General features: G+C 53.7%; 2 protein-coding genes across 23 annotated transcripts; one reads left to right on the plus strand and one right to left on the minus strand.

Annotated features, from left to right (window-relative positions):
- Positions 1–33: 33 nt before the first annotated feature.
- On the plus strand, positions 34–15,979 carry NDST2 (N-deacetylase and N-sulfotransferase 2). Of its 5 annotated transcripts, none has more exons than XM_015147292.3 (15): positions 34–333; positions 890–1,045; positions 3,054–4,400; positions 4,589–4,676; positions 4,991–5,145; positions 5,328–5,513; positions 6,093–6,221; positions 6,351–6,533; positions 7,233–7,329; positions 8,400–8,523; positions 8,668–8,842; positions 9,064–9,234; positions 9,342–9,451; positions 9,645–9,747; positions 14,407–15,979. In XM_015147292.3, the coding sequence occupies exons 3-15, from the start codon at positions 3,396–3,398 to the stop codon at positions 14,443–14,445; spliced, it is 2,565 nt and encodes an 854-aa protein (XP_015002778.1). In that variant the 5' UTR covers positions 34–333; positions 890–1,045; positions 3,054–3,395; the 3' UTR covers positions 14,446–15,979. The 5 variants fall into 5 exon arrangements, with proteins under 5 accessions (XP_015002778.1, XP_077802683.1, XP_077802682.1 ...); XM_077946557.1 differs by having other exon boundaries at positions 890–993; positions 3,058–4,400; XM_077946556.1 differs by lacking the exon at positions 14,407–15,979 and adding an exon at positions 9,856–10,507.
- On the minus strand, positions 10,618–26,879 carry ZSWIM8 (zinc finger SWIM-type containing 8). Of its 18 annotated transcripts, none has more exons than XM_077946548.1 (26): positions 26,399–26,879; positions 23,671–23,824; positions 23,319–23,413; positions 22,970–23,142; positions 22,685–22,792; positions 22,472–22,553; positions 22,217–22,337; positions 21,330–21,531; positions 21,007–21,182; positions 19,656–20,649; positions 18,811–18,921; positions 18,464–18,643; positions 18,178–18,361; positions 17,868–17,951; positions 16,841–16,965; positions 15,482–15,722; positions 15,225–15,383; positions 14,891–15,119; positions 14,426–14,715; positions 14,041–14,264; positions 13,014–13,502; positions 12,306–12,465; positions 12,006–12,182; positions 11,723–11,842; positions 11,288–11,398; positions 10,618–11,095 (listed from the first exon to the last, which is right to left on the minus strand). In XM_077946548.1, the coding sequence occupies exons 1-26, from the start codon at positions 26,604–26,606 to the stop codon at positions 10,635–10,637; spliced, it is 5,658 nt and encodes a 1,885-aa protein (XP_077802674.1). In that variant the 5' UTR covers positions 26,607–26,879; the 3' UTR covers positions 10,618–10,634. The 18 variants fall into 18 exon arrangements, with proteins under 18 accessions (XP_077802674.1, XP_077802677.1, XP_077802672.1 ...); XM_077946551.1 differs by having other exon boundaries at positions 11,288–11,466; XM_077946546.1 differs by having other exon boundaries at positions 12,282–12,465.
- Positions 26,880–27,415: the final 536 nt, after the last annotated feature.

A 27,415-nucleotide genomic window follows, 5' to 3' on the forward strand; every position in this document is an offset into this window, starting at 1 on the left:
GAGGAGGAGGGGGTGCGCTTCCGCGGGCGGGGCGTCCACCCGCCGTCTCGGAGGCCGCGGCTGGGCCCGGCACTGCGGAGGGCCGCTTGGTTTCCCGGCACCCAGGTCGCGCGGCTGCTAGGGCCGGAGTCGGTGGATCCGAGCGGGTGCCACCAGGGGCGGCGCGCCGCCTCCCCCGGTGGGAGCGGTGGTTGGGCCAGGCTGCGGCAGAGCGTTCGCTCGGAGATGGCGGAGCAGCCGCGACGCGGCCCGTGGCCCCGAGAGCAGGGAAGCCGGGCAGCCCCGGGACGCGGCGGAGCCCGGGGACAGCGGGGACGCCGCCCAGTCCTCCGGGTGAGCCGCCCCTGAGGAGACCCCCCGCCCATGGTCGCGCTCAGGCCCCGCAACAGACTCTCCTCGATGTTGCCACCATCGCCACCCTCAGGGTCGTCCCGGGGCGGCCCAGCGTGCGCCCCCCACCCCGATCCTTTCCTCCGGCCTCCCTCAGAACCGCCTCGCTCCCGTCCGGACCGGGCGGGCTCCCTTCTTCCCGCAAGGCTCTCCCAGCCCAGAGGCTGTTTTCGATGTCACCCCGGAGTCGCCGCCGCGCGCCCGTGGCCCCTTCCCCTTTGGTGTCCCACATCCGGTGCGCTCTTCGCATCCACCTGTACCCCCGTCTCCTCTCGGCGGGGCCCCTCCAGCCGCCAGCCTCGGGCCCCCTCGGCGCCCGCAGCCTCCGCGCCGCTGCTCCGGCAGTCCCGATCTCCCCTAGCCCAGGCCCGGCTCCCGTCTGGCTTCGCCGTTCTCAGAGACCTCCCGCACACACCCACCCCGCCCAGCCCTGCTGGCCCTCAGCGTTCACTGGCCCGGCCTGCGGCGCCCCTTCCCTAAACCTTGCTGCTTCTTCCAGGTATGAAGCTAAAATGCAGCGGCTAAGAACGCGGCTCTGGAGCTTGACAGGCCTGACGTCGAATCCCAGCCCTCCCATCAACTGAGCTGTGTGATCCTGGGCAAGTTTCTAAGCTTCTCTGAGTTACTCATATGTGAAATGGGGATAATGGAGCACGTACGTTTTCCCTACTTCTTAGGGCTGGTATGAAGATTAAATATATGTAAAGCTCTTAGAAGAATGGCTGGCAAGTTGTAAGTTCTCAAATACGGGATGATACACCCTGAGTATCAACTTCCCGTCAGTGACCTCCTCACTACGATGTTTTCTCTAAAGTTGCATCAAATTCTTAGCATTCACCCCTTCTCGTCACCATTTTGATCCTCTCCCCCAGCTCTCTTCTCATGTCGTTTTACCTAGGCCCAAGCTGGACTGTTTTTGTTTTTTTTATTTTTTATTTTTCTGAGCCGGAGTCTCGCTCTGTCACCCAGGCTGGAGTGCAGTGGCTCGATCTCACCTCCCGGGTTCAAGTGAACTGCCTCAGCCTTATGAGTAGCTGGGACTACAGGCGCCCACCACCACGCCCAGCTAATTTTTGTATTTTTAGTAGAGACAGGGTTTCACCATGTTGGCCAGGCTGGTCTTGAACTCCTGACCTCAGGCGATCCACCCGCCTTGGCCTTTCACAGTGCTGGGATTACAGGTGTGAGGCACCACGCCTGGCCTGAACTGTTTTTAAATCATCTCTGTCAATTCTGAAGGACCTCGGCTCTGCCTTATCACCCCTGAGATGTGTGTGTTTGGGGGTAGGTGGTAGAGAGGGATTGCCAGCCTTACAAGGAGGCTGAGGTGGGGATAGTGACAATAAAACTTAAAGAAGCAGTTGATTTAAGAAAAAGAACAGACTCAGGAGGCTGAGGCGGGAGGATTGTATGACCCCAGAAGTTCAAGACCAGCCTGGGCAACATAACAAGACCCCCATCTCTAAAAAAAATTAAAAATTAGTAGGGCGTGGTGGTGCACAGCTGTAGTCCCAGCTACATGGGAGGCTGAGGTGGGAGGGTCACTTGAGCCCAGGAGTTTGAAGCTGCAGTAGGCTATGATCACACCAGCACACTGTATCCTGGGTGACAGAACAAGACTCCATCTAAAAATAATAAAAGAGATCCCCAAAATTAGACCTCCTTAAAACTGTGTTTTTCTGATCACACTGTCCTCTTTCCTTCTGTCATTGGTTGGATGTAATTTAAGCTCCTGTTACTCTCTGTCATCCAGTCCTTACTCAAGTTGTTCTGTTTGTGTAACTGAACTCAATACCTCATGTCTCTCCAGGCTAGCTCAGGGACTCTTCTGAGCTGTTGAGGAATAGGGTTGGAGAACCACTTAGGCTAAGTTAGGAAGGAGAACTAGAGTGGACTCAGTTGTCTGGCTTTTCTCAGCACCCAGTGTGTGGCCTGCTCAGGAGTTACATTTTTATCTCCTGACTGGCAAAGTTGAGGTGAAGGTCAGGGGCAGATAATGTTTCACAAGCAACAGGTAAGGGAGTCCCTAAGTTCTGGGTTTGGAAACTGGTAGAATGATTACCTATCATGAGGATTGCTCTTTCCTTTTGAACTCCCCCACCATAGTGTCCACCTGACTGCAAGTTCGTTAATGCTGTTGGCTGTGATATTGGGTTTGATTGATGAGGACGATTAACAGACTCATGAGTTCCTTATCTGATATTTCGTTGGAGCATGGGACTTTTGAGGACTTCCGGGGCTTTCCGTCCCTTCCTCACAGAAAGATCAGAGCTGTTGCTGGCTGGCCAGCTACTCAGTCATGGGCTAGGAACTCCTTTCAGAGCAGGGCTGTTTTTAGCCTCCTAGGATATTTAGCCTCTTGTTGATGGGAGATTTGTTCCCCTCTATAATTTGCATATACTGCTCCATCTCTGAGCTTTGCTTAGAGTGAAGAATTTGGACATTCATTTGGGTATTCTAAGAAAGGGAAAGGGAACAAGCTGTGAAGCCAAGGTAAAGGACTTAGCTTGTAGATTCTCCTACAGGAGGCTTTTTTTCTTTTTTTTTTTTTGAGAACAGATTATCCAATAAGCAGGAGGTAAGAGAGATGGGATGGGGAGGAAAATGGATTAATGACACAGTTTCAGAAGGAGGAATAACCCACTGATTTCTCTGTCTTACAGGTAGGGGGGCAGAGATTGAACTTTGCTGACCTTTGATGTGAGGCACTCAGCCAGGGCCAAGGGGAGAGCCTGGCAAGATTTGCAGCCTGAAGCCATGGGCCAGGGGGCCATGGTGACCTGAGACTAGTGGACTCTGTATAGTTGCCCCCTGCTTCCCCTTCTGCCTCCCCTACCCTATACTAAGGGGACTCATCTCCACCTCTTAAGGAAACTCCCCCTGAGGGAATCCCTGTCCCATATTTTCCTATCCTTCTACCCTTCCAAGACAGTCCTAGCCTATAGAACTCCTACCTCCCATCCCCTGAGGTGGTCCCCATTCCTCCCTCCCTTCCTCCCCCCGCCATGCTCCAGTTGTGGAAGGTGGTACGCCCAGCTCGGCAGCTGGAACTGCACCGCCTCATACTGCTGCTGATTGCTTTCAGCCTGGGCTCCATGGGCTTCCTGGCTTACTATGTGTCCACCAGCCCTAAGGCCAAGGAGCCCCTGCCCCTGCCCTTGGGAGACTGCAGCAGCAGTGGGGCAGCTGGTCCTGGCCCTGCACGGCCTCCAGTTCCACCTCGGCCCCCCAGGCCTCCAGAGACAGTTCGAACTGAACCTGTGGTCCTTGTGTTTGTGGAGAGTGCATACTCACAGCTGGGGCAGGAAATTGTGGCCATCCTGGAATCTAGTCGTTTTCGTTATAGCACTGAGTTGGCACCTGGCCGAGGTGACATGCCCACATTGACTGATAATACCCATGGCCGCTATGTCTTGGTCATTTATGAGAACCTGCTCAAGTATGTCAACTTGGATGCCTGGAGTCGAGAACTGCTAGACCGGTACTGTGTGGAGTATGGTGTGGGCATCATTGGCTTTTTCCGAGCCCACGAGCACAGCCTACTGAGTGCCCAGCTTAAGGGCTTTCCCCTTTTTTTACACTCAAACTTGGGGCTCCGGGACTACCAAGTGAATCCTTCTGCCCCGCTACTGCATCTCACACGCCCCAGCCGCCTAGAACCAGGGCCACTCCCTGGTGATGACTGGACCATCTTCCAATCCAATCATAGTACATATGAACCAGTGCTTCTTGCCAGCCTTCGGCCAGCTGAGCCCCTGGTGCCAGGACCAGTTCTTCGTCGGGCCCGGCTTCCCACTGTGGTACAGGACCTGGGGCTTCATGATGGCATCCAGCGGGTGCTCTTTGGTCACGGCCTTTCCTTCTGGCTCCACAAACTTATCTTCGTTGATGCTGTTGCATACCTCACTGGCAAGCGCCTCTGCCTGGACCTCGACCGCTACATCTTGGTAGACATCGATGACATCTTTGTGGGCAAGGAAGGGACCCGCATGAAGGTGGCTGATGTTGAGGTCAGTCTTGTTACTTAAATTTTTTTCTTAGAAGCTATTCACACTCTGGCCTGTCATACTCCCTTCATTGATTCTGAGCTTGTCATAGGTACACTCCCTGCCTTTCCAGGCAGGAAGAATGCTACTTCTCATGTATTTCCTGTTCAGCCTGCGCTCCTGATTTCTCACGTTCCTGTTATTCTTCCCAGGCTCTGTTGATCACCCAGAACAAACTCAGGACCTTAGTCCCCAACTTCACCTTCAACTTGGGCTTCTCGGGCAAGTTCTATCATACTGGTGAGCTTATTCCTCTACTCCTTTAGCATATCATAGCTTGACCTGTCCCTTCACTGTCCACTTCCCTGGGCAGACAAGTTGGAGAAAAGGGTCAAGGTTTGGGGTCAGACTGCTCTGAGGAGCTAGTGGTGGGCATGAATTTAGGTTCGCACGGGTGGCTGGAGGGCAAGTTGGCAATGGGGCAAATAGAAAGTCTTACTTAGGCAAGGATCAGTAGGGTTGTCCCAGGGATGGAAGGTGGTCAGTGTTAATACAAAACAAAGGAGGGAACAGGGGCTGACTGGCTGTGGTCAGTGGTCAGCGTGTGGTCATAGGGACAGAGGAGGAGGATGCAGGGGACGACATGCTGCTGAAGCACCGCAAAGAGTTCTGGTGGTTCCCGCACATGTGGAGTCACATGCAACCACACCTGTTCCACAATCGCTCCGTGCTGGCTGACCAGATGAGGCTCAACAAACAGTTTGCTCTGGTAAGACCCTTGGATCTCTTCCCCATACTTTCTCCCAGCCATGCTTCCTTTTCTACCATCCCCTAATGGGCTACCCTTTTCCTACCCTTTGCATTTTTCTTTATTTGGAGGCTTCCCCACCCTCTTTACCCTCTACTCCCCAAACCTCACCAGGTCCTGGTGAGAGTCTATGCCATTCCCAGGAGCATGGGATTCCCACGGATCTGGGGTATGCTGTGGCCCCCCACCACTCGGGCGTGTACCCCATCCACACGCAGCTCTATGAGGCCTGGAAATCCGTGTGGGGCATCCAGGTGACCAGCACTGAGGAGTATCCCCATCTCCGCCCTGCCCGCTACCGTCGTGGCTTCATTCACAATGGCATTATGGTGAGAGACTCCCAATACAAGCTTGAATCAAACTCTCACATTTAGACAGCTTTCAACATGCATTGACCTATGTTCTCTATCAACTGCCAGTCCAAGTATGGGGGTACATAATTGGGGTAAAAAGGTGAAAAAATCTTAACACCCTCAGTAAGAGCTTTATTGCTATAACTTCAAACTGAGTCCTCTATAAATCCCAGTATCCTCCATCTACTTCTCATTCTGTCTTTCAAATCTTTTTTTTTTTTTTTTTTTTTTTTGAGACGGAGTCTCGCTCTGTCGCCCAGCCCAGGCTGGAGTGCAGTGGCGCGATCTCGGCTCACTGCAAGCTCCGCCTCCCGGGTTCACACCATTCTCCTGCCTCAGCCTCCCGAATAGCTGGGACTACAGGCGCCTGCCACCTCGTCCGGCTAGTTTTTTGTATTTTTTTTAGTAGAGACGGGGTTTCACCGTGTTAGCCAGGATGGTCTCGATCTCCTGACCTCGTGATCCGCCCACCTCGGCCTCCCAGAGTGCTGGGATTACAGGCTTGAGCCACCGCGCCTGGCCTCAAATCTTATCTGTTTTTTCTTTTCCCTCCAGGTGCTGCCCCGGCAGACATGTGGCCTCTTCACTCACACAATCTTCTATAATGAGTATCCTGGAGGCTCTCGTGAACTAGACCGGAGCATCCGAGGTGGAGAGCTCTTTCTGACAGTGCTGCTTAATCCGGTAAGGTGCTGAGAGGAAGGGCTAGAAGATTGGAGAGTCAAGGTGTTTGCAGGCTGGGACCTTTACTCCAAGGCTAATTCAGAGGTGGGGTAGGCTCTCCAAATCTGAAATGCAGGTACCCCCTTACAGATTAGCATCTTTATGACCCATCTGTCCAATTATGGAAATGATCGGCTGGGCCTGTACACCTTTGAGAGCTTGGTGCGCTTCCTCCAGTGCTGGACACGGCTGCGCCTACAGACCCTTCCTCCTGTCCCGCTTGCACAGAAGTACTTTGAACTTTTCCCTCAGGAGCGAAGCCCCCTTTGGCAGGTAAAGGTGGAGTTCAGTCTGATGAGAGACATGATAGGGGTGGGGTGTTTTTTTGTTGTTGTTGGTTTTTTTGATTTTTTTTGAGACAGAGTCTTGCTCTGTCACCCAGGCTAGAGTACAATGGCACAATCTCTGCTTATTGCAACCTCCACCTCCCGGGTTCAAGCGATTCTCCTGCCTCAGCCTCCCTAGTAGCTGGGAATATACGCACCCACCACCACGCCCGGCTAATTTTTTGTATTTTTAGTAGAGATGGGGTTTCACCATGTTGGCCAGGCTGGTCTTGAACTCCTGACTACAGGTGATCTGCCCACCTCAGCCTCCCAAAGTGCTGGGATTACATATGTGAGCCACTGCGCCCAGCTGGGATAGGGGTTTAAGAAAAGACTAGGCCAGGCCGGGTGCGGTGGCTCCTGCCTATAATCCCAGCACTTTGGCAGGCAGATTACCTGAGGTCAGGAATTTGAGACCAGCCTGACCAACTTGGAGAAACCCCGTCTTTACTAAAAACAAAATTAGCCGGACGTGGTGGCACATGCCTGTAATCCCAGCTAGCAGGAGAATTGCTTGAACCCAGGAGGCGGAGGTTGCAGTGAGCCGAGATCATGCCATTGCACTCCAGCCTGGGCAACAAGAGCAAAACTCCATCTCAAAAAAAAAAAAGACTAGGCCTTATCTGATTATTGGCCCTGGCTTCAGAATCCCTGTGATGACAAGAGGCACAAAGATATCTGGTCCAAGGAGAAAACCTGTGATCGTCTCCCGAAGTTCCTCATTGTGGGACCCCAGAAAACAGGTGAAGTATCCTTAGCTAACTTCTCTTGCCCTGCCTTAAACCCAAAGGATCCTTTTGTCAAGGAACTCTCCTCTCTCCAGGTAATCACAGGAATGAAAAAAGTGTTTTTAATTTTAATTTTTTTTCTTTTTTTTTTTTTTGAGATAGAGTCTCACTTCTTTGCCCAGGCTAGAGGGAAGTGGCACGATCTCAGCTCACTGCAACCCCACTTCCCGGGTTCAGGCAATTCTCCTGCCTCAGCCTCCCCGGTAGCTGGGATTACAGGCAGGTGCCACCACGCCTGGCTAATTTTTGTATTTTTAGTAAAGACGGGGTTTCACCATGTTGGCCAGGCTGGTCTCGAACTCCTGACCTCAAGTGATCCGCCTGCCTTGGCCTCCCAAAGTGCTGGGATTACAGGCATGAGCCACCGCGCCTGGCCTTAATTTGAATTTTTTTTTTTTTTTTTTTTTTTTTGAGACGGAGTCTCGCTCTGTCGCCCAGGCTGGAGTGCAGTGGCCGGATCTCAGCTCACTGCAAGCTCCGCCTCCCGGGTTCACGCCATTCTCCTGTCTCAGCCTCCCGAGTAGCTGGGACTACAGGCGCCCACCACCTCGCCCGGCTATTTTTTTGTATTTTTTTAGTAGAGACGGGGTTTCACCGGGTTAGCCAGGATGGTCTCGATCTCCTGACCTCGTGATCCACCCGTCTCGGCCTCCCAAAGTGCTGGGATTACAGGCTTGAGCCACCGCGCCCGGCCTTAATTTGAATTTTTAAGGGAGAAAAAAAGGAACTCCTTTTATACCCACCCCTCACTGATCCAGTGTCTTGAGGCAGTGATTCCTAACCCTGGTTGTATATCAGAATCATCTGTAGTGTTTTCACAAGCTCCACAAGTCATTCTGGTGCACAGTTAAAGCAGAGAACCACTGTTTTAGCCCTTCCCTTCTCTCTCAGACTTGCCTCCTATCATTGTCGTTTGGCCATGGGGGATTTTCCTACCCAGAGTGGTTATTTTTTCACTTCCTTCAAGCTTATGCTGTTGAGCGGGCTTCCCTCCCACAATGGCCGGTTCTTTCTCTCCCATTTAGGGACTACAGCTATTCACTTCTTCCTGAGCCTGCACCCAGCTGTAACTAGCAGCTTCCCTAGCCCCAGCACATTTGAGGAGATTCAGTTCTTCAACGGCCCTAATTACCACAAGGGTATTGACTGGTGAGACTGGGTCCCATTTGAATGTTTCTCAGAGGAACACTCTCTTCCCCCAAAATACCCCATTCCAGCTTCCCTCAGCACAGACTTCTGGTCACTTCACTCTGCATATTTTTCTACTTCTCTCTCTTCTGTGCTACTTCCTAGGTACATGGATTTCTTCCCTGTTCCTTCCAATGCCAGCACTGATTTCCTATTTGAAAAAAGTGCCACCTACTTTGATTCAGAGGTTGTACCACGGCGGGGGGCTGCCCTCCTGCCACGAGCCAAGATCATCACAGTGCTCACCAACCCTGCTGACAGGGCCTACTCCTGGTACCAGGTCTGCCTGAAGCTAGGGACACACAGGCTAAAGGTTGGGGGTAGCGGGTAGGGGGCAGTGACTGCTATGCTAGAGAGGGAGGAAGGAGTGAGGGTAGAGAAACTTACTAATGCCTTGGGGGTGGGTACCCATGCTGTACTGTCTGTCACCAGACCAAGCGTAAGGGCATAATAATACTGTCAAATCACTAGTCCTTCACCTTCCTTCTCTTCGTCCTTCAGCATCAGCGAGCCCATGGAGACCCAGTTGCTCTGAACTATACCTTCTATCAGGTGATTTCAGCCTCCTCCCAGACCCCTCTGGCACTACGCTCCCTGCAGAACCGCTGTCTTGTCCCTGGCTACTATTCTACCCATCTACAACGCTGGCTGACTTACTACCCCTCTGGACAGGTATAATCCCCGCAAGAGCCATCAGTGGGGTTCCCCTTCCCCTCTTCTTCCCTTCAGCCCAGAGGCTTCTTAGGAATATAGAGGGAACCACATCCCTGTCCCTTTAGTTGCTGATTGTGGATGGGCAAGAGCTGCGTACCAACCCAGCAGCCTCAATGGAGAGCATCCAGAAGTTCCTGGGTATCACACCCTTTCTGAACTACACACGGACCCTCAGGTGGGAGAGCATGACCCAGGGGAGGAGTACTCTATGGGAAATGGGGAAGCAGGTTGACCATGTCTGTTAGAGACATGGATTTACTGTCTCACAAGGAGAGACATGTCCCTGTGGGCAGGGAGGGGCATTGTGCATTTATGGAACTTGAGTTTCTCTTTTCCCTGCCACCTCATGGCCTCTTCCTGTTGAGCAGGTTTGATGACGATAAGGGATTTTGGTGCCAGGGACTTGAAGGTGGTAAGACTCGCTGCCTAGGACGGAGCAAAGGTCGGAGGTATCCAGATATGGATACTGAGGTAAGTAAAGCCAGGGGCTGGGGAATCCCTCTCCACTTCCAGGATCTGATTCTGTGTCCCACTAGTGTCCCACTTCTTACCATTTCTGCCTCCATTTTCTCCTGTCAGTCCCGTCTTTTCCTTACGGATTTTTTCCGGAACCATAATTTGGAGTTGTCGAAGCTGCTGAGCCGGCTTGGACAGCCAGTGCCCTCATGGCTTCGGGAAGAACTGCAGCATTCCAGTCTGGGCTGATGTCCCAGCCTCCCGTACCAGCAAAATGCCCTCTGCTTCCCTAAGGGGCAAGCCCAGAGCAGGGCCCACAAGGGGGATTAGAGTGGCCTGGCCCCTCCCCCTCTACCTCAGTAGCCCCCTGAGAAGGGAAGGGTATCCTTTTCCCATAGTTCTGGGGCGAATAAAGGGACTTCCTCTGGTACCCCACATCATGGTACTAGGTACCTTTGACCCATCATCTTGGGAGGTGGGGAGGAATGAGAGGGTTCAGGCAGGGTATAGGGGAATGTATTAGTCCAATGAGATTTCCCTTTTCATCCACAGCAGTGTATCTATCTATACCTGGCTATGGGAGAGACCCCTTGCTATGGGAGGGACCCCTTGCTATGGCCCCTTTAGTCAGGCAGTGGGATCTACCTGTGGCCCGGCCTCCCTAATGTCATTCACATTGAATGGGGATGAGGTCGGACAGTGGCTCATAGAGCTGAGTATGAGCCCTAGCTGTGGGCTAGAAATGTCCTTAATAAACATCCTTATTTTTCTGTTTTGTCTGCCTCCCTGGAGTGGGAAAAACTTAGACTAAAGCGTCAGTTTTCCCCCCAGTTCAAGGTTCATCTGCACATGGAGTTTGGAAAGAAGGGAAAGGCCCAGGTCGACTAGAGTAAAAAAGGAGTTTATATATTTATAAATGCCAAATAAATACCAGAGGCCACCCAACGCCCCCTCCCAGACAGGGCTGTCTCCCCCAGCCCTAGGCTTCTAGGGTCTGAGACATCTTGGCCCCAGGCTACAGCCCAAGAGCAGCTGTCAGTCTGGGCTACCAGGGAACTGAGTGAGGATGATCTGTCCAGCCAAGCTTCACTCCCCCTGTGTGAGGGGCCCCCATAGCCACAGGCCTGGGTCCCTGTATAGGACCCTACGGGTGAAAGACTCAGGGGGAGAAGGTGGCCATCTCGAGTGAGACCCGCTGCCACAGCTCCTTGGTCTGTTTGCTGCGCTTGAGGTTCTGTAGGATGTCGTTGAACTGCATCATGCCCATGGGCGTCAGGCAGAAGGCGCTGCGGGCGCTCCGGATCGCATTCACAAAGTCGTCGTAGTCCGCAGGAGTCAGGTGAATCAAGCGGTGGTGGATGTACTGGAGGAGGATGTGTGCAGGATGAGCACAGAACCAGGCCCTGCCTCCCTTCCCTCTGGTACAAAGCACAGAACCAGGCCCTGCCTCCCTTCCCTCTGGTACAAAGCACAGAACCAGGCCCTGCCTCCCTTCCCTCTGGTACAAGACCACCCAGGAAGTGCTCCACCCTGCTCCATAATTCTAGCTTGTCACCTGCATGTATGCCTGCTGGCAGCGCTGCACCAGTTGGTGGAAGGCCGGGGCACGCAGGTGGTTGTGGGCATGAGCGGGACTCAGCCGCTGCAGCGTCTCCATGACGATCTCCTGCAGCACAAACGGGCTCAGCACCCCCTTGGCTGCCCCCACACAGAACTGGTGCACGTAGTTCACTCCTGGGGGGCAGGGGGAGGGGCATGAGACGGGGGTGGCCACCTCTGCCCTAGGGACCCAACTTACATATCTCAGCTCTGGCCTGGCAGAGAGCCTCCCTCCACCCCAGGAGCTGAGGTAACCCTCCGCCCCCCGCGCACGCACACATACCCGACCAAGGCCTCAACTCTGAGCAAGAGCTAGGAAGGAGGTCTGGGATAAGGAAGGTGGGGGAGAGCAGGTGGGGGGGGAAATGGTCCTAGGGAGGGGAGGTGTTACCCAGCTTTGCTGCCAGCCCCAGCAACCATTTGACATCATCAGTGTAGGGGGGGGAGCGGGAGAAGTTGTTGGGGTGATCGTTGTGTGCCCGGCGACCCAGCATCTCCAGTGCCAGCATTCCTGGGAGATAAGAGTGGGTACATGGTAGGGAGTATCCTCTTCACCCTTTACCCCAACCTGCCACCTGACCCCACAGCAAACAAATGAAGAGCTAGAGGAAGGGTCCTCTGAGGAGCCACTGGCACAACTGCAGGTAGGAGCACAGAAAGGGATGTCCTCTCACCGACACGGTAGGCAGCATGCAGGTGGTGCAGGCTGTGGGGACTGACTGGCTGACTGTGCGTCTCCTCCTCGGGTGGTGGAAAACCTCCGCTCACCAGAGGGCTGGGCTGTGTGGTCAGGGCAGGCAGTGAGGCACCCTGGATGGCTGGAAATGTGGATGCTGGATGGACACTGCTCACTAAGTGGGATGAGAGCCATGTCAGGAACTCAGCCCAAAGAGAGGCAGAGAAGATTCCCTCCCCACCTCCCCTGCCCAGTGTGCCTCCCCTCCATTCACCTGTTCCCTGGCCCCACAACTCACAGGCCACACTGGTGGGCAGTGGAAGCCCTGGCTCTGTGTGGTAGGGATGTACTGTGATGGGTGCCATGGAAGGGACGGGGAAAGACACAGCAGTGGCAGCAAGTGAGGGAGGAGTCACTGAATAAGGGTACTGAGCCCCCAGGAATGCAGGATGCACACCCTAGGGGCAGGGAGAAGAACAGAGGGCAGATGCCAAGTTCGATTAGGATGTTGCTCTCCTGCTTCACCCCCACAAGCTACTATCCTGACAGTTCTTTTTTTTTTTTTTTTTTTTTTTTTTTTTTGAGATAGAGTCTTGCTCTGTTCTCCAGGCTGGAGAGCAGGGACACGGTATCGGCTCACTGCAACCTCTGCCTCCCAGGTTCAAGTGATTCCCATCTCAGCCTCCCAAGAAGCTGGGATTATAGGCATGCACCCAGCTAGTTTTTAGTAAAGATGGGGTTTCCGCATGTTGGCCAGGCTGGTCTCGAACTTCTGACCTCAAGTGATCCACCCACATCGGCCTCCCAAAGTGCTGGGATTAAAGGCGTGAGCCACCATGCCCGAACGTCATTTCTTATTTTAGTTGGGCTGGGTCCCCCAGACTCCCACCACCTCACCAGGACTTTTGGACAGCCCAATTATACTCCCAGAGTACCCCACCCCAACCCCCTATGAATTCCCAGTATTTTCCCACGTCTCACCCCCCCAGCAGAACACTGGTCTCACCTGTGGGTATGCAGAGCTGGGCACAGGGAAGACGGCAGGCCGGGGCATGTGAGGCATGGGGTGGGCAGGGTGAGCTGGGTGAGTGAGGTACTGAGGGCTACAGGGCAAGTGGGGCTGTAGAGCAGTGTAGGGGTGCAGGCCAGGGGAGTGGCCATGCCCCAGTCCTGGACCCGGGTACAAACTAGACCCCACCGAGATGACGGGCACCACTGTGGCTGCTGCTGTCACTGCTGCCGCCGCCACTGTAACCGGCTCAGTCCCTGGGCCCCCTCTACCCTCAGGCATACCCCGCCCAGCCTCCCCAGCTGCCCTGATCCCACTGGCACTACAGCTTGTAGCCCCTTCACGGGCTGTGGATGAGCCACCTGCAGTTTGCTCATATAGCCAGAACCACTGGTGAGCAACCTCAAACAACACTTCAGGGTACACTCCCCCACCCTTAGCTGCCTCTTCCACTGCCATGCAGGCCTTCTCCAACATCAGGTTGTCCTGGAAGAGAGGGGAACAGAGTGTTAAGCGGGAAAGGCCTTTACCACATGGATGGTGTTAGATGAGATTCCAATGTCTCCCTCAGAGCTATCTCATTCCCAGGGAGGCATCAGAGGTCAGTGTCAATGCTCAGAGTCCGTTATCAGAGCAGTGAGTGCTTCACACACTGAATAAATACTGATCAAAGTCAGTCAAGACCCAGGTTATAGTCCCAGTTCCAAACTAATTTAACAGCCCCCTCCCATTCAAGTCTTATATGTATGAGGCCTTCCCTAAGTTTTCTATCCTGAGTGATGATCTTGGTCCCTAAACTGTAGGCCTCCATTTCCTTATCTGTAAAATAGAAATAAACCTAACCTTTGAGTTGTAAAGATGGGTGCAAAAGCACATTAATAGGCAAAATGTCGCCATGAGAGGACCAACAGTCATCTGTAAACTCCAGAATATGGGAATCAAGAGCTGGGCCCTTAGCTTTCCCATGCCCAACCTCCCTGCCCAGATACCCCAGAAGAGGTTCCCAGATTGCCCATAGAAATACCTGTTCCTTGCACTGCACCAGGGCCCGCTGGATCTCATTAGGGTTCAATGCATGGGCATGAGGCAGGCAGCTCAGGGCCAGCTCTGCTGCTGCCCTCACCATATTGGAGTCTCTTGCCCGTGATGCCCTGTCAGCCAGGGATGCAACCTCAGGGGGTGTCAGGTGCCCATCCCAGCATTCTACCAGTATAGTCAGGGCTGCGCTGCCTATCTCCATGGCCTGGCCTTAGGGGAAAGAAGAGAAGGGCAGAGTTGGGTTAGTGTGGGCACCACTGGGGTGTGAGAATAATGTCTCTTTATCAGATCAGTAATCCCCCACAAAGATAAGGCTCTTATCCCCACCAATTAATCCCCCTCCCATACCCAGGTCAGGTCAAATGATTTACCTGTAATCCAGGAAACGTGAGAAGAATAAGTACGTGAGAGCCAGTTGGGAGAAACAAAGTTGTGCAGGCCAAGGGCATAAAGCCCAATCTCGAAGGCGCAAAGGTGCAGGTTGCGGTGAGGACCCTGGTGGCCCCCTGAGGAAGATGGATGTGTGAAAATGGAAGTGCTGCTGTTGCCCCCTGCCTTGATCAGCACTGTCTTCGCCAGCTCGAAGTAGAAGTGTGCAGCTGCCTCTGATGGCTGATTGGGTACATGGGGGGCATGACTCTCGGGGCGGCGGCCCTTGTACCTGAAGGGGCAATGGGGTAGGGACGGGGGTTGGGGTTTCTTTGAAATGGGTATCCCGGTAGGTTGGGAAGGACCAGGGAAAGTGAGGATGCTGGGAGACAATGGTTGGATGGCACTAGGGATATGGCTCTGAGGGTGGGCCAGATCAGGGAAGATGGGGAGTTCTTCCCACTGACCTGCCAACTTCAACAGTCTTTGCCCGGGCTCCTCCACTGGCACTGGCCCGGCGACTTCCACTGGAGGATGAGGAGCCCAGGGAGTCCGAAGAAGAGCTGCTAATGCTGTCACTGTCCTGACCTCGACCCCAGGAGGTGGGGGCCCAGCCCCCTCGAAGTGGTCTCCGGCTTAAGGTCGGGGAGCTATCCGATGTTGTTTCAGGGGCACTGCTGTCAATGCTGGCCATGCCTAACCCCCCAAAAGAAGTCAGTCTCAGAAGTCAGGAGTCCCAGATGTTAGACTCCAACCTTCAGGATTATCCTTCCCTCTATGCTAGCCCACAGGCTGTCCTACCTGTGTGCTTCTTCTTAGGCCGTCCTGGAGACCCCCATCCCCGTCCATTATAGCCTCCACGACTGCCAAGTGCCAACCGGCTAGGAACCTTCCCTTCTGGCCTGGGGGTCAAAGCTGCCTCAGATGGAAGACCCTCACAGGGGGAATGTGGGGAACTCTCTAGGTGAGGAAAACAGGACGCTGGGATGAGCCCAGGAAAGGGGATCTCAACATAGCTCCACACCATTCATCCCCCCTGCCCAGTGCCCCCACCTCACCAGGCACATTCTTCTCTGTGAAGCCCTCAGTGGGGCCTGGCCCAGCCCCTGCCACACTCCCTGGTTGAGCAGGCCCTGCAGAGCCTGAGGTCAGTGGTTGCAGGGCCCCTGGGGCAGATGGGCCCCCGTGCTTTGAAGGAGACCTCTGGCTGGCTGTGGTTGGGCGGCTAGATGAGTAGAAAGAACTCAGCGTCTGTGGCTTATGTGTCTGGCTCTCTCGGTCCAAGAGTTTGTCTAAGATCTGGAAGACAGAAGCAGTGACCTCCAGAGAAGCAGTGACAGGATGCCCTTTAGCTCCTGACTTCTGTTACCTTCCTGTCTCCTTGAAATGGCCAACTGCTACATCCTCAGGGAGCCTTCCCCAGTTACAACCACAGGATGACCTCCTGGCTTACATGTCTTTTGTTTGTAACTTATTCAACCCCAACATATCTTGGTATCCTCCATTAACACCCACAGGGCAGAATATACTGATAGTCAATAAATACTGAAATAAGCGAATGAATGACTTTATGCCCTCTGCTTCTCTTCTTCCACCCCCGGCCCTAGCACTCCTATAAGAACCATTGGTCTCCTCTTATTCTTTATGAGATGTCCCCAAGATTCCCTACTTACCTCCTACGGGCAGAAGAGCACTTTTCTTTTTTTCCTCTTCTTCTTTTTTTTTTTTTAAGAGACAGGGTCTCGCTCTGTTGCCCAGGCTGGAGTGCAGTGGTATGATTATAGCTCACTGTAGCCTCAAACTCCTGGGCTCAAGCAATTCTCCCACCTCAGCCTCCCGAGTAACTGGGACTACAGGCGCGCGCCACCATGCCCGGCTAATTTTCTAATTTTTTGTAGAGACAGGGTCTCACTATGTTGGCCAGGTTGGTCTCAAACGATCCTCCCGCCTCTGCTTCCCAAAGTGCTGAGATTACAGGCATGAGGCACTGCACCCAGCCTAAAATAGCACTTTTCTCATTGTACTGGAAACTCCCTGAGAAAGGTAGTAAAATGTGCTCTCTTTCTCTGCCTGTCAAAGGCCCCAGTACCTCAGTCCCTTACTTTTTTTTTTTTTTTTTGAGACAGGGTCTCGCTCTGTCACCCAGATTGGAGTGCAGTGGCGCAAACCCGGCTCATTGCACCTCTGCCTACTGGGTTCAAGCAATCCTCCCACCTCAGCCTCCCGAGTAGCTGGGACTACAGGCATGTGTCACCACGCCCAGCTGCTAATTTTTTGTATTTTTTGGTAGAGACGGGATTTTGCCATGTTGCCCAGGCTTGTATCAAACTCCTGGGCTCAAGCCATCCACCCGCCTCGGCCTCCCAAAGTGCTGGGATTACAGGCATGAGCCACCGCACCCGACCCCAGTCTCTTACCTTCTTAAGCTTGGCCTGGTCGTCCTTGTAAGTGATCATTAGTGCTAATGCCAGGTCACCCTTCTCCCGACGTGTACCTTCACATAAGAGGGGATGTTCTGCCTCGCTTACTGTTGTCTTCATGCCTGTGAGAAAGAGGACCTTATGGGGATTGACAGTAGTCATAATTCCCAAGGCAGCAAAGGCAAGAGGCCAGGGTTCCCAAGCCATCAGCATATGAGGTAAGGGGTTCCCTTGGTCCAACCCACGTCACCTATAGAAGTCCTCATTGACTACTGCATCCAACCTAAGCTCTGGTGTGCTTTTCAAAACCTTCATAACCAGGTCCAATTTGCTTACCCAGCATATACTTACCACTTTAGGGAAGCCGGGCTCCTCATTCTCATGAAAACTTAATTGCACTGTGTGTTTACTCACGGTGTTCGCTGGTCTAGGACCTACTGATTTTTTAACCCACATTCCATATTCTACCACTTCCCTTAGGCCTTTCCCTAGATTTCTGTTTTGCTGCCCTTACAATACCCAACACCCACAGCACACAATTTTTTTTTTCTTTTTTTGAGACAAGGTTTCACTCTGTTGCCCAGGCTGGAGGGCACTGGTACAATCATGGTTCACTGCAGCCTCAATCTCCAGGCTGAAGCAATTCTCCCACTTCAGACTCTGGAGTAGCTGGCAGCACAAGGCATGTGCCACCACACCTGGCTAATTTTTTTTTTTTTTTTTTAGTAGAGATGAGGTCTTGCTAGGTTGCCCAGGCTGGTCTTGAATTCTTGAGCTCAAACGATCCTCCTGTTTCAGCCTCCCAAAGTGCTGGGATTACAAGCATGGGCCACCACACCCGGCCATATAGCACACATTTTTGCCCTGAATTCCTGACTGTCTTACAGGCACTAGTTGGCTCACACACGTCACCCTGACCTTCCCATTACCATACAGCCCTTCAGAACAAGGCACAGGTCTCATGTCCTTTAAGACTTGAACCAGGCTTAGCTCATGGATGTGCTCAAGACGTTGACAGACTCACCCAAGGCAGCAACTGCTGCTTCAAATCCCAGCTCCTCATCCCCAGGTGTCTCACTGTTCCAGTTGCGACTTGGGGGCCGGGAACCTGTGGGAGAAACCACTGTATAAAAGTTGGGGTAAGTCAGGCAGACAGAAGTATCATGCACAGGAAAAAAATGCAAGGGAACCCAAAATCCTCATCATCACAGACCTACCCATGAAGCTGCCTGATGGGTCCTAAAGGTGATTCAGAACCTTGGGGCTCTTGGTTTTTCTTAGAGAAAGCTACCCCTACCCCAGTTCCCCACTTACTGTAGGGTCAGGCACCATACCTGGAGCACAGAGAACGTCAAAGATGAAACTGGCCAACATGAGAGGCAACACAGGCCGATAGTCACAGAGCGTCCCCTCCCGAAGCTCCTCTGCCCGGCACCGCATGGTACTCATCTCGCTCGGACCCAGAGGGATCTTCTTGAGCAAGGCAGCCACCTCAGACTCCTGGTATGCCAGCTTCACCTGAGGGCACAGGAAAGAGCTCAGACCTCCAGTGTGTCAACAGAGATCAAGGTATAAGGCTCTAAAGAGACTGAAGTACAAGGCTGAGATGGAGCCTCTGACCTCCAAGGCCTTGGTAGAAGCTGGAGGCCTCTGCAGCTCCAAGGCAAACATGCCAACTCGGAAGGCCAGGTTGTGGTGCTCTGGACGCTCACTTAGCACTGTCAACAGGAAAGCTGCCTTGCTCAGGGTGTTGGTAGCCACCCAGGTCTGACGGCTCGTGGATACCTTGTTCTTCTTGCCCTAGAAAAGGAAGAAACACAGGAGACAGGCAGATGATTCTGACTTACCCTGGTGGAGGTAGAAGGAGGCTCTCACTTGGGGTGGGGCATGGGAGCAGGTTGGGGTAAGTGGGGGAAGGGAAGGTAGAGGAAGGGGGTCTCTCTCACCTTGGCAGGGGGCGGCTCTACCTTGAGGTCGGGTGGGTTGGCTAGCAGATCCTGGGCAAGCTCCACGGTGAGACGGGAGGCCTCATTGCTGTAGCCATGTGCATGCAGGGCCTCAGCACAGGCAAACAGTACCTGGAAGGAGGACATGGGACCAGAAAGGTTGAAGTCCCAACTTCCAGGGGCAGGACATCATGGTCACTCATGCAGCCAACATTCCTTGAACACTTGCTACATGCCAGGCCCTGCGCTGCTCCACAGGAGCTCTGGTTAGAGACCCAGATACATAAACACACGCCACCGTGATGCCAGCTATTACAGGGAAAAGTCAATGGGAAGCAGGCGGGATATCTTGGGGCAGAGGGACAGTATCAGAGAGACTCGCTAGAAGAAATGATCTTTAAGATCCCTGAGACATGAAGAAGAAACACTGGCTAATGCAGAAGAACATTCCAGGCAGAAAGGTCAATCTGTCCAAAATCCTGGAGGCAAGAGAGAGCCTGGCAGATACAGGAGTGGTTCAGCTGACTGGAGTGCAAAGGACAGAACAGCCAAGTGAGGCTGGCAAAGCAGGCAAAGACCAGATCAAGTGGACCCTCATAGGTCATGCCAAGTACTTTCATTTTATCGTAAGGGCAACAGGAACCCATTGAAGGGTTTTAAGCAGGAGAGTGATACCATCACATTTTAGCAAAATCATGTGGAAGCAGCAGGAAAGAGAGTAGACTGAAAGCAGGGAGGCCAGTTCCACGCCTGCAACAGGATTCTCACAGTCCTGGTGATGGTCCTGACACTCCCAACTAGAGCTAGAAGGCCCCTCCCAGCTGTGGCTAAGGAGCACCCAGCCCTCCCTCCTTCCATCCCCTCACCTCCATGCGGCTCTCCTGTTCCAGCGGCTTCAGCCCAGCAAACAGATCGTGCTCCTCCCCAGCCCCGCCCTCGGCCTTCTCTTCCTCGCCCCCAGCCCCATCCTGGGCATTCAGATAGTACGCCTGGTAGTCGTCATCCTCCTCTCCAACTGCAGGGGCTGCCTCTTTGGTTTTGGGAAGCCCACTGCCACTCTCATCTGTAGAAGGGACGTCGTCCCGGGTACAGACATCCCCAGGCAGTAGGCCAGGGGGACCGGCAGAGGCTGTGGGAGGCTCAGGCCCTTCTGAGAAGTACACACCACCATCTTCTTCATAAGTATCTGGGGGCTCAGGAAGGAAAGCGGAAGGGCCTCGGGAGCCACCGTGGAGAGGACAGGGTGGAGGGCTCTCAGGGAATCCCCCGAAGGTGCTGGCCTCTGCGCCCAGGGCCAGGCTGCTGTCATCCAGGCTCATCTCGGCCAGGTCAGGCTCCAGGGAGCTGTCTTCACTGCTCAGCCGTCGCTTGCTCCCGCCACCTGCTGAGCCCTTGCTCCCACTGCCAGCCCCACCCAGTGCCTTGGCTTTGCCCCCACCTGGACCCATCTTATGCAGAGCTTTATCTCCCCCTTCAGCTGAGAGGCGGCGGGGACCCCGCTGTGATGAGGGGACCCCCTCACCCAAGCCCTTTCGCTTGGTCCCAGGCTCCTTGGGCCGCACAGCTGGTTCAGCAGGAAGGGGTCGGGGCCGGTCCCGGGATTCCTCCAGGCCCCCAGAGCGGGAGGCACCTGGCCGAGAGGGCAGGGCCCGGGCCCAGCACAGTGCCAGCTTCCTGTCAGTGCCGCTGTAGGTGACACCGGGAAGTGGGTAGGCCTCTTCCCAGTTGAAGTAGCAGGCCTCCACCGCTGGCCGGAAGCCAGGGAAGAGCCGCTCCAGCGTCTTCTTGTGTTGGCCCCGCTTGACGTTCTCAATCACCTTCAGTTGCCACTGCCGCAGCTGCGTACACAGTTCCCGGCGCCTGTGGGAACAAGGGGCAGGAGGCTGCTGAGGGGCTACTGGGAAAGGATGGGCATGGAGTAGGTGTACACCCCAAAGAGGGGCACGGGAAAAGGACACAGGAACTACTTCTTGACCCAGCCCCATAAGCATCACTGAAACACTGGGGAATTTTGAAAATGGGTGTTATTTAGGGGAGGGAAGGATGAAAGCCTCTCAGAAAAAGGACTCATAAATCACTGCTAACACCAGTGCTCAGCACCTCCCATTTCCCGAGGACTAAAATCATGGTATGTCTCTGCAAACAAGGAGATGAAGGCTCAGTCTGTCCTGAGCTGGCCCAGGCTCAGTTCTGTGGTGAGCCTCAGGGGAGACTCACCGCTGGGGGCTGAGTGCAGGGTCCAGCACGGCCAGCCTCCACAGTGTGACCATCTCGTCACACATGCTGGCACAGGCATGGGCTGCCACCTCTGACTGCCCGTTGCTACGGCCCGTGTGCCCACTGGCACTGCTGTGTGAGGCTGAGGTACGTACGCTATACCACCAACCTGTTATCTGGAGACAAAGAAGGCTGTGAGCTGCACCTGAGAGCTCAGAGAAAGGCAGAGTAGCCCTTCCAGAGTCCCTTTCAGCAAAAGGAGGATGAGGCGGGGGGAGGGAGAGAATGAGCCACCATGGGGCTCCCCAACGCTGGGTGATTACCTGCTCATAGGTGAGGCACTGGTCAGTGAGGATTTCCAACAAGGGGGCAGCATTGCTGTCCCTCCGCTTGAACATCTCCCGCACGATGCTTAGCAGGTTCCAGACGCCCTCCGGCTCACGGCCTCTCAGAGGGCGCAGCAGACATGCCCATTCAGCAGCGGCTGGCGGCTCCGTGGAAGACAGATACATGGAGTTCACATCACTATAAAAGCAGAGGAACAGAAAACCATGACAGTAAGATGGGGCTCAATGAAACCTAAAAGGGCTTCCGGCCCCAAAATACAGAAGACAGAGAGAAAAGGACATCTGTAACAATTTTTGTTTTTCCTTTTTTGAGGCAGAGACTTGCTCTGTAGCCCAGGCTTGAGTGCAATGGCACGATCTCAGCTCACTGCAACCTTCACCTCCAGGATTCAAGCAATTCTCCTGCCTGAGCCTCCCGAGTAGCTGGGATTCCAGGCGCCCGCCACCACGCCTGGCTAATTTTTGTATTTTTAGTAGAGATGGAGTTTCACCATGTTGGCCAGGCTGGTCTTGAACTCCTGACCTCTGGTGATCTGCCCACCTTGGCCTCCCAAAGTGCTGGGATTACAGGTATGAGCCACCGCCCCTGGCCACAAAAACTCTTTAAATCTTTCTCTGCCTCCGTTTCCTGATCTATCAAAGGAAGAAAAATAACTCTTGCTAGGTAAGAGCAGACCACTCTGTGACTGTACAAGGTCACCATCTTCCATCGATTCGTTAGTGACAACTGTGTGCCAGGCACTGTGCCAGTTCAGGGAATAAAAGTTAGGGGTCACAGGCAAGGATAGAAGAAAGGATCTGTCATCAGCCTGAGGGACGCTCCCCCTCCACCACAGACACAGGTATGCAGAGATCTGATTTACCTGAAGACCACAGGGGAGGGGCCACAGAACTTGTGCAGTGTCTTCTTGATGTTGTCAGTGAGTGTCGATTCATCTAGATACCAAGTACTCTGGTCCGATGCTGAGGGCCCTGCTGTGGGGTCTGAGGATGACAAGCAGTCAATCACCTAGAGATAGGGGCCTGGATTCGCCTGACAACAGCAAGCCTTGAATAAGTGGTGCTCTGCACTACAAGCTTGCTTTCTTCCTACTGCCCATCTTTCTCCCCACACTCACCCGGAGCTCCACACACTGTATTGATGGCTGTTGACTGGGAAGACAGGAGTTCGTCCAGGAGACGCTGAGCTGTGGGGAGGATCTGAGGGAGAAAGAGACAAAGGCAGGCAGAACACGGCCTAGGTGAACCCATGGAGGCCTGGGCCTAACAGGAAGGCCGCTATGCGGCCTGGCCCGGAGCTAATTGCAGGAGGGGGTGCCGACCTCACCCACCTGCTGAGGGAGCTCACTGATGAGGTACTGAGCAAACTTCTGCAGCTGGTCCCTCTGTAGCCGGGACAGGGACTCTGAGACTGGGGCTCGCAGGCAGACTGCAGAAGCCTGAAGGGGACACAGAGTAAAATGGAATAATCTGAGAACAGGCTTGCTGGAGCTGGAGCTGGGGGACAGAGAGGCAGAGTAGGGGAGGTGAGGGGGCTCACATTGTAGCCAGGCATGCAGCAGAGAAGGGGGGGATGGAGCGTAGGATAGGGCCGGGATAAATTGGGAGGGCCTCACGTTGTGGATGCGGAAGAGACAGAGTGCCACGACGTGGGTGCACCATTTGGCCCCAGCCCCACAGGTACAGCTGCAGGAAGTGACCCGGCAGCGGTCAAACATCACAGCCACGTTGTAGGCCCCTTTGGGAGGGACCATCTGAGGTGGCACCACTGTAGCACTCAGGTGGAACCCTGGGGAGAAATGGGGGCGTGGTCAGGGAGCACTGTCAAGACCTGGGTCTCTGCCCTTGACCCTGGCCCTGCAGTTATTCAGACAACATGCTCCAGCTTCTTGCGGTGTGTTCTTACTTCATAAGCCAGGGGATGGGAGGAGCAGGGTGTGCCACATGGCATGATGGCCCACTCACCTATCTGCAGTGGGTCCTTCACAGCCCTCATGCGGAAGAGCTGATCCCCTCGCTGAAACTCATCTGCACTGCCATTGGCCAGGCATGAATACAGCCTGGGGGTGAAGAGGAGGACACAGCCAAAACTCAGCAAATAACCTTTGGCAGACCCTGTCAGAGACCACAATGCCCTAGGCACTCTCTCTCCGGGCAGGGGGGAGTGGGCGGTGGGGGGGGGAATCCCAGGCAATCCCTCCCTTGTCTTCCTCTCACCACTGCCCCAAATACAATGTCTCCTTTGTTCAATGGGAAACCCAGCAGAGAGTGTGGAGTATCAGGAACCCACTTCCCACCATCAGTCCTTTGGCCTCACCGAATGTCCTCTTCATTCTCAGGGAAGCTCCAAAAAGCAATTCGGAGCTGTAGCTGCTCAGGCACCGGTGGGTAAACTTTCTCCACCACTTCAAATGGGATGTGAAATGCCACCTGCTTTGCTGACAGCTCCACCAATGGAATCACCAGTCCATCTTTCCAAACAATGGTTGGGATCAGGGGAAAGAGAATAGGAAATGAAAAGGGCCATGGTTTCTTGGCACTCATGCCGGTGCCACATCCTGGGCCTCACCTTCACTATGAAAGAAAGAGGAGACCTGGATGAAAGTCCTAGGGATCCCCCTACAGGATACACTAACCCTTAAGGCTCCATATGGGAAAGGGGAGCTGGACAATCCCCAGCCCACAGCCGGCTACACCTAAGGTCTAGAACAGAAGATACCAGAGATATCTTAAGAAACTCCTGGCCAGAGAGGTGCATTCCAGGACCCTAGCAAGTAACCCTGCTCACATGGCTCAGCATTGAATTTCCCATATTCCACGAACATTTTAAATTCAAATTACATGGTTAATGTCTCTCCTCTGGCATTCTTGCCTCCAATTGCTTTTTTTTTTTCCTTTTTTTTAACCATCTCTTTTACTCTAGATGACTGTAGGCCTCCAGCTAAGGAGAAAAGATAGACCAGAGCCTGGAAGGGATCTCAAGAAGCACGAGAGGCCGGACCACTTTTGGCATACCTAAATGATGACTTCCCACACTGGAAACCCTCAAGGGGAGAGAGTTATCACAGGGGACCTAGCTGCTGCTGCAACTGGAATCACCTGGACTAAGATAAAGGTTTTTACCACTCAAGGTTTTCCACAGTGTTTTAATCAAAAAGTAGGAAAAATAGGACAAACTGTACATCTTACAAAATTGCCAGTCACATTAAAAGATAGATCAGAAAATCATAGAATTAAAAAGAACCTTTTTAAAAAAGTTGACCCCTTTATTTTTTATTATTTTTTATTTATTTATTTATTTTGAGATGAAATCTTACTCTGTCACCCAGGCTGGAGTGCACTGGTGCCATCTTGGCTCACCACAACCTTCGCCTCCTGGATTCAAACTTTCCTCCCACCTCAGCCTCCCAAGTAGCTAAGATTACAAGCGGGTGCCACCACACCCAGCGAATCTTTTGTATATTTAGAAGAGATGGGGTTTCACCATGTTGGCCAAACTGGTCTCAAACTCCTGACCACAAGTGATCCACCCAACTCGGCCTCTCAAAGTACTGGGATTACAGGCATGAGCCATCGCACCTGGCCAACCCCTTTATTTTGCAAGTGAGTGACTGAAGTGGGGGGATTAGGGTAATATGGCACGTTTTCCCAGATTTTAACCTAAGCAGGAAGATACCAATATGTGAACAATCTTCATCACCATGACTTCAGTTACTTCCCTCAAAGTGTGGGAGCACTAAGCCCCAATACTACCCACATACTCAAACATGAAAGAAGCCGGAAGGCCACAGAAGACTCACGGTAAAACTGCCTATGATCTGTGTGTGTTTGTGTGTGTGTACACAGGACATATTCTCTCTCTAACTGAAGCTGAATGTCACCACTCCGCCACTCCTAAAAAGTGATATATGTGCCGGGCGCGGTGGCTCACGTCTGTAATCCCAGCACTTTGGGAGGCCGAGGCGGGCAGATCACCTAAGGTCGGGAGTTCAAGACCATCCTGACCAACATGGAGAAACCCCATCTCTACTAAAAATACAAAAATGAGCCGGGTGTGGTGGCGCATGCCTGTAATCCCAGCTACTCGGGAGGCTGAGGCAGGAGAATTGCTTGAACTGGGGAGGCGGAGGTTGTGGTGAGCCGAGATCGTGCCATTGCACTCCAGCCTGGGCAACAAGAGCAAAACTCCGTCTCAAAAAAAAAAAAAAGTGATGTATGTAAATTTCTTCGTGTCCCAAAAGAGCACCAGAAATCTCCACAAACCAGTTTGGAAAACGAGACTCTTGGAAAACCCTGAGTAGAATCACACAAATTAAACTCAACTGCTGAAAAAAGCCAGCTTCCACTGAGGACCAGGACAAAAACTGTGCCATGAGGAAGGCACAGCAGGCAAGTCCCAGCCTTGGCTTCTGACAGATGTTTGATATGGCCAGAAGCAAACAAAGCCTATGATCTAAACCTATGAACTATGGAATCTCTGGCAGGCCAGTTCACCTCTACTTTCCTCTGGGTGGGATCCCTTCTTGGTGCTTCTGGGATCAGAGATCATCACCCCGAAGCAAGAAGCTCCCAATGCATTTTGCAATGCGGTGACACGCCACAAGTGGTCACTTCTTCACAATCAGCCCCCTACCCACATTCTCTTCTGTCTACTTTCCGGTATGCCTTAGACTGAACTCAGTTAAGTATTCCCAAGTCAAAGACAAGATTCTTCTCCTTTATCCCATCTCTAAGGCAAAGGAGTGACGAACGATTTACTTTCTGTCCACAGGATCTCCCTGCCACAGAGCGCGCGCGCGCACACACACACACACACAGGTGTGGAGAAGCCAGCCCACCCCAGGAAAGCCGGAAAAGCGAGTTCTGAAGTCTGTTCTAAGCTTGGGACAGCTCCCAGTCGGGGACAGCTCCCGGCCGGGGACAGCTCCCCGCTCTTCCCCTGGCTGAAGGGAGCTCTCGGTCGGGGACAGCTCCTGGTCCCGGACAGCTCCCGAGCGAGGCCCAAGCAGGGCCTGCCGCTCCTCCTCCCCCCAGCTCACTCTCACCTCGCATTCTGGTACCGCCACTGCCACCTCCGCCACCGCCGCCAGTGGGGGAATTGGGCCCCGCTGACTGTTTGCGCCATCCCCGCCAGTTCTGGCAGAGGCTCTCGGCCTCGGAGATGAAGGAACAGAGCGAATCCTCCTCAAAACGGTCCGAATCCTCGAATGAGAAGCGCTCTCCGTCCTCCCACTCCGCAAACATCAGCTCCATGGGGCCCGCACCCCCCGGAGCCGGGTCCCCCCCCGCGGATCCGGGGCCTGGGCCGCCGGCCGGGGGTTGAGGGGAGGCCCGGGGCCTGAGGGGCGAGCCGGGGCTGGGGGTGGCCGGGGCGCTCAGGGCGGCCGTGCCGGGCGAGAATCTCAGGCCTGGGAAAGAGACGGAACCGGGCCTCGCCCAACAGCGAGGTGCAAGCGGTGATCTTGGCCAGTCTCCGAGACTTAAGGCCGGGACGAAGCGCTCGGCGGCCGGGGCCTCTAGGCGGCTGCGGAGCCGCCTCCCCCATCAGCTGATCTGGACTTCCGGCCGCGCGGGCCGCCACCACTTCCGCCCTCGCGCGCTCGGGATCCGGATCGGGTACGGGCGGATGTAAGGGACACGTTTATTTAATTGCTGCATTTGCTTTTTTTCCCTCGAGCCCACCCTCAGACACTATAAGAGGAAGCCAACCCCCAATGTTATACGAAGCAACTACAGATCCCAGCAATAACTCGGAGTCCATAATGTCCCCAAGGAATAAACAGCCGCTATGCATGTTGGGAATTGTAGGCTGTCAGGAGAGGACAGGAACTATTGGATGGAGTTATTGTCTTAACTCTGGATAGGCCCCAGGGCCGCACTACTTTCTGGGAATCGTAGTCCAGAAGTCTGCAATCCAGCCGACCTTTTTATAGGGTCTAATTGGGGAAACATCAGAAAAGAATGCATTTGATTTCAGGAAATGGTTGTACTGTTTGTCCATACGGCCTTTGGGTCTACTAACTCAACCTTTTTTTGTGCCATGGACCCTTTAGCAGTCTAGG

This window comes from Macaca mulatta, chromosome 9 (genome assembly GCF_049350105.2).
Source record: "Macaca mulatta isolate MMU2019108-1 chromosome 9, T2T-MMU8v2.0, whole genome shotgun sequence".
NCBI lineage: Eukaryota > Metazoa > Chordata > Mammalia > Primates > Cercopithecidae > Macaca > Macaca mulatta.